This window comes from Zonotrichia albicollis, chromosome 1 (assembly GCF_047830755.1).
Source record: "Zonotrichia albicollis isolate bZonAlb1 chromosome 1, bZonAlb1.hap1, whole genome shotgun sequence".
NCBI lineage: Eukaryota > Metazoa > Chordata > Aves > Passeriformes > Passerellidae > Zonotrichia > Zonotrichia albicollis.
The window spans coordinates 13282501-13290490 of record NC_133819.1 but is presented as its reverse complement, the minus strand read 5'-3'; the positions used below and the strand labels follow the sequence as shown (position 1 = coordinate 13290490).

The following is a 7990-nucleotide window of genomic DNA, read 5'->3' as shown; positions in this document are numbered from 1 at the left end:
GGGGTCTATTAAGTCAGGAGATCTTTGAAAGGGACACCAATAATCAAGGCAGTGCTCAATGAAACAAGGTTTTTCCCACAAATCATGACTGATATCTGTGTCATTAGTAGGGTAGCTGCCCATCTCTTATCATGATTGGCAGGTTAATAAGGGACCTGGGGCAATCTTTTCACTGCTAGCACACAACCTAACCAATTGCTTTTAAATGACTGCTAATTTGACAGAATATAAGCAGAATATGTAAAATATCTGGAGTAATGTCTAATGCAGTTTTTACTCCTGGTATATTCTGAGTGCTCTCATTTTAGAAAACAGATTAGAATGTTGGTTAATAGATTTTAAAATTTTTGGACACTCAGTTTTTAAAGAAAATCTTGTAGTTGTTCTTTGGTTCAATTAGGACCAAAAGAGAAGGGAGTTTTGTAATGCAATTGTCCTGTAAAGGAAAATGTTTTAAATTGGGGAGATTATGTGAGCAGACCACCTGTAGGGCATTCATAGCTCTTTTCTATAATGCTCCAAGCCATGCCTTGCTGCCTGCAGTCTGGCTAACAATGCAGGGAAAAGCTGTTTAAAAGGCTGTTCTCCCTTTTTCCTCTGGTGTTAACTAACTGTTACAAGTCTTCCTCTTAAAATAAAAAAAAAAAAGTCCCATGTCCCTTTAATTGAAGAACTTTAAGGCTCCATGGTGGCCAATTGGTCTGCAACAAGAGGAACCAGGCAGCAGGGAAAGAAACTTCAGACTATACATCACGTTTGGTGAAGAGAAAAGATCAAAGTTTTCCCAAACTCAAAAGAAACCAAGTTCCCTACAGATTAACCCTATTCATTTAGCTCCTCTTAAAGGAATGATGTTCTGAGCCACTGGGCAGACAGGTAAAAAGTTCAACAATTGCCAAAGCATTCTTCTGTTAATTCAACAGCCTTCTGCTCAAATAAATTAGCTTACTCCTGACAGAAGAACAATACCTTTTCTCTTGAAAAAGGACCATATTTGATATACAAAAGTTAAGATGTTAGTTTAATCTGTTAAGAAGAGATTGATCTAACAAAGCTCACTGTTCCACCACAGTACATGAGCTATGAATTTAAAACATTAACCTTTTACACTTCAGTATGCATCCCAGAAAGGGCAGGTGCTTACAGAAGTGTAGACAACAGACATGAGAGGCGGGTGTGCACATTCCTAAAATAACACCCGTTTTAAAAGGATACTTAACATGCCACGGGAGATGACTCTTTTGTAAAGGCTCAAAGACATCATCATCTTTCAAAAAAGGAAAGAATTATGGTAAAGCACCTCCCAATTTTGGCAAACACTTTTTCAGAACAACTTGTTGAATGACTTGTTTTCTTGTGTCTACATATCTCACTTCTTTAATAGGTAATGACTAGAGCATGAACATAGTTCATAGTTTATGGAACTACCTAAAGATACAGCAGCTGGAATAACCAGGGCAGGAGGAGAGGAAAAGCTTGAAAAAATCATTTATCAAAAGTCATTTTATTGACAAAATAGAATACTCATATTTGCTCTTACAGGGGTAGCCTCTAAATTTTTACAAAAAAATTTACAGACTGTATAGCTTTGGATATATACATATTTTACACATCTGTACAAGGTAACAAATAATTATATAAATACATCCTTTAATGTAGGAAACCCGTATTTAGCTGGGGTGTATAATTAAGACATTTTTTGATTCAGTCAATATTGTAAGGCATTTGCCTGGTCATCCACATCCCAAAAACCTGCAGTCCCCAGCAGACTCCCACCTCAGGACGGGGGGGAGGAAGATCCTCTCTCCCATAAAGAGCAAAGAGCTGCTGTTAGTCCAGAGTGATTCAGAAGCTGCTGTGCCTTGGCCTCTGCAAGACACGGGTGAGCCTCTACCCTCCTCTGCCAGCAAAATAATAAGCTGGCTCCTTGAAGTACATGCTCCCTGCATATGAATGGAGGGGAAGGAGGAGGGGGCTGGAGCCTGGGGCCTCTGCCAGCTGCATTGTTCTATACAAGCTGTGGCTAATAAGGACCATTAGGGGTTCATTAATGGCACCAAACAGTGAGGAGGCATTTTAGGCAGGCCAGTGTCCCTCATTCCCTAACCTTTGGCCTCTTTCCCCCTCCTCACACTTGAGACAGGGGCATCTGCTTGGGATAGGAGACAGAGCTGGCGGTGCCTGATCTCCACGTCAGGCCGGTGCTGACATCGCTGTAGAGTGAGCCACCACCTCCGGCCCCGAGTCCTCCAGCCGCGGTGATCACCGCCTGTCCCCCTGCCCCCGGCCCCGCGCCCCCGGCCACGGCAGCGCCTTTGCTGGCCCAGCAGCAGCGGGTGCACAGGGCCCTCCAGGACTCCAGGGTCTTGCCGGACCAGACCCAGACACCCGAGGTGATGCCCACCACCAGGCACATGAAGTACTTGAGCATGAAGACGGCGTAGTCGGGGCGGCGGGCCTGGTCGGGCTGCTGGTCCCGCAGACAGGGGCAGTTGTGCGTGGCCTCCCAGCGGGGCCGGTTGTGCTGCTCGTAGAACAGGCAGGCCACCACGCTGGCGGCCGGCACGGTGTAGAGCACGGTGAAGAGGCCCAGGCGGATCATCAGCTTCTCCAGCTTGTGGGTCTTGGTGGGGCCACCCTGCTGCTTGATGACGCTGCGGATACGGAAGAGCGAGACGAAGCCGGCGAGCAGGAACATGGAGCCGATGGCCAAGTAGATGAGCAGAGGCGCCAGCACGAAGCCCCGTAGGTTCTCCAGGCTCTGGTTGCCCACGTAGCAGATGCCGGCCACGGGGTCCCCGTCCACGGAACTGAGCGCCAGCACAGCGATGGACTTGACGCTGGGGAGCAGCCAGGCGGCCAGGTGGAAATACTGCGCGTAGCCGGCGATGGCCTCGTTGCCCCACTTCATGCCCGCCGCCAGGAACCAGGTGAGGGAGAGGATGACCCACCAGATGGAGCTGGCCATGCCGAAGAAGTAGACGAGCAGGAAGACCACGGTGCACAGCGCCGGGCCGGTGCTCTCGTACCGCACGTGCTCGGCCACCGCCAGCTCGGGCTGCAGCTCGGCCGCGCCGCCCGCCGCGCCGCGCCCCCCCGCCGCCGCCGCCCCCGCCGCCGCGCCGCCGCCGGCCCCCGCCGCCCCGGCCCCCGCGCCGCCCGCGCCGCCGCTGCACGCCACCTTCTCGTGGCCCGCCACCAGCCGCACCAGGTAGCCCAGGGACACGAAGAGGTAGCAGGCGGCCAGGAAGATGATGGGGCGCTCGGGGTACTTGAAGCGCTCCATGTCGATGAGGAAGGTGGAGACGGTGGCGAAGGTGGAGAGGAAGCAGAGCACGGACCAGAGCCCGATCCAGAAGGCGGTGAAGGCGCGCTCGTCGGGGCTGAAGTAGGGGTTGTGGCAGGGCAGGGCGCAGTTGGCGATCTGCCCCGTCTTGACGCGGTTATAGAGAGGGTGCCGCTCGCTGGACACCGACACCATGGGCGCCCGGCACTGGCAGCCCGGCTCGCAGGGCGGCGGCGGCCGCGGCTTGCGCGGAGCCTCGGCCGGCGGGGCGGCGGGGGGCGCCTTGGCGGCGGTGCCGGGCTTGGAGCCGCGGAGCGGGGGCTTGGCGGGCGGCGGCGCGGCCGTGGTGAGGTCCGTGCGGTTGTAGTCCATACAGAGCGTGTCCGGGCTTCCCTGCTCGGGGAGGCGGTCGCAGCGCATCCTGTCGGGCCAGGCGAAGCCGTACTGACGCATGAGCGGGGCGCAGCCGGCCTTGGCCCGCTCGCAGACGCTGCGGCAGGGCGGCAGCGGCTTCTTGTAGTCCTCCAGGCAGATGGGGGTGTACATGCTGCAGAGGAAGAAGCGCAGGTCGCTGGAGCACTGGATCTCCACTAGCGGCCAGAACTGGTGCACCTCCAGCCCGGCCTCGTCCTGCGTGTCGTGGTTGAACTGGTTGGGCATGTAGGTGTAGTTGTAGCCGATGCCCTTGCAGAGGGGCACGGTGATCTCCTGGCACGACAGCTCCTTCGCCGAGGAGGAGGACGAGGACGCGGCGGCTGCGGCCGAGGCGGCGGCGCAGCCGGCGCGCTGCAGCAGGGACAGGGCGGCGAGCAGCGAGGTGATTTCCAACAGGTAACTCCACTCCATGCTCGGCGGCGCGCGGGCGGCGGCCCCGGCTCCTCTCCCGTCCCGCTCAGCAGCCGCGGGGAGCGCGGCGCCACAGCACCCCCCCCGCCCCGGCTACCCCCGGGGGGGCGGAGGGCGGCCCCCTCCGTGCCGCTCGCAGGTGAGAGAGAAGTCTCGCAGCTCCCGCCGGACTCCGTCGTCCGCGGGCACCCGGTGAGGGGGAGCCGCCGGAGGATGGGGGGCGGCTCACGGGAGGCCCCTCAGCCGCCGTCGCATCGCTCCCCGCGGGGTCGCTTTCGCAGGGGGAGGCGCGGCTCCTCTCGCCGCTGCTCCAGCGCCGGCCGGGCACGGGGCGGCGGCGGAGAAGTTTCGCCGTCAGCCCCCGGGCGGTGCGGTGAAGAAGGCTGAGGCGTCCCGGGAACCAGGCGGTGTCGGGCTCCCACCGCCCCGAGCGGGCGGGCAGCGGCGGGGCCGGAGCTGGGGCGGCTGGAGCGGCTCCTTCTGCCGCCCGCCCGAGCCCAGGGCTCCGCGGGTGACCGCCAGCCGGCTGGTCCTCGCCCTGCGCTGGGTCCCTCTCCGGTTGCCGGGCGCCCCGGCCGCGATCGCGCCACCTGAGCCGCGGGTCGAGCGCGGCAGCGCCTCCGCCAACTTCTCGCTCTCCGGCCCCGGCAGCGGCGCTCCGGCCGCCGCGCTCTCATGAATATTTATAGCGAGCGCCGCCAGGCCCCTCCCCCGCCGCCTCGTCCGCCAATCAGCCGCGCTCGGGCGGGACGCGGGGGGCGGGCCCCGGGGCTCCTTAAGGTGGCGCCGGTGCCGGACTGTGGCGGTCGTGGGTGTTGCTGGGTCGCCGTGGCTGCGGGGACGTGGCGGTGCTTGCTCGGCCCCTGCCCGTGCGGAGACGCGCGGCTCTGACCGCGGTGCGCGGGCTGCGGCAGCCACGCACCGGCCCGGGCTGTGCAGGGATCTCCGTCTCCCTGCTCGGGATCCCGGCCAAGTCACAGTAGCCGCAGCCGCAGTTTAAGTAGCGCTCGGAGCTGTCTCGGAAAGGGTTTCCTATCACCTCGTTCTGCACACGGGATCGCCGCCCGTGCCGGTGTGCGCGCTGCCCCATCCCCTTGCACGTGTTGGTGACGGGGTCCCGGCAGCACCGCGGCCCTGGCCCCAGCGCGGAGCTCCGAATCAGGCGCGGGGCAAGCGCAGCGCTGGAGGCTGTGCCTGGGGTTGGGGTCGCGGCGTGTGACGGGTGACACGGGGACCCCCGAGACGCGGGCGGCAGAAGGAGCCACTCCAGCCGCCCCAGCTCCGGCCGGCGTGTGTGCGCCCCGGCCGGCGCCGGGAGCTCCCGATGGGACGGCGGGGAGCAGCCCCGCGCCCCGGCAGGTGGACACTCGGTTCCCAGCCGGGCAGGACGAAGTGATAGGAAACGCTGGGCGCACACTGCTCGCGGAATATGAGCCCTCACCGCGGCCGCCTTCGGCCACTGCCCCGCAGCCCAGGGGCAGCACCGGGAGCCGGTCCTGGCACGGCCGCGGCTCCCGAGCGCCCGCGCCAGCCCGGCGCCGCGGCGGTGACTCGCTGAGAAGCCGCCTGCAGGCTCCCAGGGCGGCGTGTCCCGCCCGGGCCGGCAGAGCTGCCGTCCGCGGCTGGATGACCCCGTGCTGCGGAGCCCCCCCTGCTTTCCACTACCGGGGCCGCGAGAGAAGCCGCTGCTTTTCCTCCGCCCGCGGCGGGGAGGGGGCGGGCGGGAATTCCGGCGGCCCCGCCGTAGCCAGACCACCTTAAGGGGAGCGGCGGCGGCGGGCGCGGGCTGCGGGCGCGGCGGGGCCGTCCCGGGGGGTTGTCGCGCTCCCGGGACGCGGCGTTTGTTTGTTAATTGAGGCGCTGCTGCGCCTGGCGCTCGCGCGGTGCTCCCGCTGCGGCCCTAATGACTGGAACGGCGGGAACGCGGCGGGGCCCGTCTGCCGGCGGCGGGAATCGTGTGATTCGCGGGGAGGCGCACCGAGAGCGGCGGGGCCGGGGGGGAGCGAGCCCGCCCCGGGGGGCGGTGCGGGGCGCCCGGGGAGGAAATGGAACGCGTGAGGCCAAACAAGGAACAATCCCCGGGTTGTTGGCTGAGCCAACAGGCTGCTGTCGCCGTGTGAGCGAACGCGCGGATTACCCCGATAGGAGGAAATGGGCGATGATGGGGCGATAAACGCGCCCGCTGTGTGACCACAATTGATTTGCAATTGACCGAGCGCCGCTCCCGACCCCGCGCCCGCCCCGGTCTCACGGGCTGGGAAGCTCCCGGGGGCCGAGGCCGCGCTCCTCCTCCTGCTCGGACTGGGCGGTCTGTCCCGCTGTTACCCGCGCGGTGATGGTTGTGACCGCAATCAGAACTTTCCCTAAAGTAACGGATAGTTATTTTAGCGCTAATTTAGTTAACGCCATTGTGAAAAGTCTTAGGAGATCGAACAATGCCCGGTGAAGAAAACATCTGGCCCAGGACTCAGTAAGGGATAGAGGTTTAAAAAGTCTCCAGTCCTAGATGCGATGCTCCATTTTACGAAGTGACTTTTTTTGTGTGGTGGCTGCTTGAAGTGCACCTTATTTAAAAATCTCCACAGAATGTAAAACTGAGTGAGTCTAGTCGGGGGAGCCGGGCGAGTCTGTAAATTACCGCTCTGTCAGGATTCCTCTTGCCTCTTACAAAGTACCTTTTTATGCTGAACTTAAACTTTACACTACAGAGACAGCAGATGTGATGTGATGGCTTCCAAAAGCAACACAGATGCTGTAAAATTTCCATTGCTATATTTCAGCGAGGAAGCTCAGGAGACATGCTGAATGCTGCAGTTTAGAATTACACTGTAACTCTCCTAGAAATAAGAGAATACTAAGTTTCTCAACAGTACATTTGGCTTCATTTTGGCTGTCATTCATATACTCTTGTTTTCTTACAGCGAGAAGAAGAGATGAAGCACAAAGATACTGTGTGTCTTGAAGCTGTTCAGTAATGACAGAATTGGTAATATGGAACTTTATGGTAATTTAGTAATGACTGCATATCCAAATTCCCCAGTAAGACCATGATAATTTTCAAAATTGTCTTTCAGGTATATAAAACAGCACAGCTGTGAGGAGGCTGCTTTGCTTTATGTGACTGAAAAGCAGCCTGGTTAGCTCAACACTGTGGAATCAGAGCCCATTGTGTGTTCCTCATACTTGGAGACTTCCCTGAAGTCCCTAGAAGTCCTGTGATGAAGGAATCAAGGGTCAAGTCTTTAAAATGGTTTGTGTGTTTATTCCAGAAAATTCAGCAGCTGCTTTTTCTGAAAAGCTGAACTTTGCTATAGCAATGGAGAATACTTTAGAGCACTTTTTCCCCCTGGGATTTCAAAACAGATGTCCAGTCATCAAATCCTGCAGAAATATAAAGCTGGCAAGAATGTTACAGATATTATAACTTTTTACAAAGTTACAGATTTGACTTGTTGTCAAATCTAGTCACTTTCTGACTAGTCTTTGTCACTACAGATCTTTGCTGCCACAGATACTCACCCTCTTTTAGTCAAACAATTCAGTTTGGTACTGGCCCCTCTAACATAAGCTTAATTTTTCTGCGTATCTGAGGGTTTGCATTTGGGATTATATGGATCCCAGGTAATGGTAACCACAGGACATTTTAGTTCAAAATAAGTAAATTTGCTTTTTTTTTTTAACTGGAAGTAAAAATGCTGCATGAAATCTTGGGTTTAAAATGCTATTTTGTTTATGTAAAAATAGAGACGTTTAGTTTATAAGATTGAAGAAAAATTGCTTTTTAATTCCCACTGAATGTTCTCCAGTAAATTTTAGTGTGGCATTGTCTGCACTGGATAGGTCACTGAATGGTGCTTT

General features: G+C 57.6%; 1 protein-coding gene across 1 annotated transcript; it reads right to left on the bottom strand.

Moving 5' to 3' along the window:
• Positions 1–1485: 1485 nt before the first annotated feature.
• FZD8 (frizzled class receptor 8) lies at positions 1486–4132 on the bottom strand. Its single transcript, XM_074556940.1, has one exon. The coding sequence runs from the start codon at positions 4130–4132 to the stop codon at positions 2129–2131; it is 2004 nt and encodes a 667-aa protein (XP_074413041.1). The 3' UTR covers positions 1486–2128.
• Positions 4133–7990: the final 3858 nt, after the last annotated feature.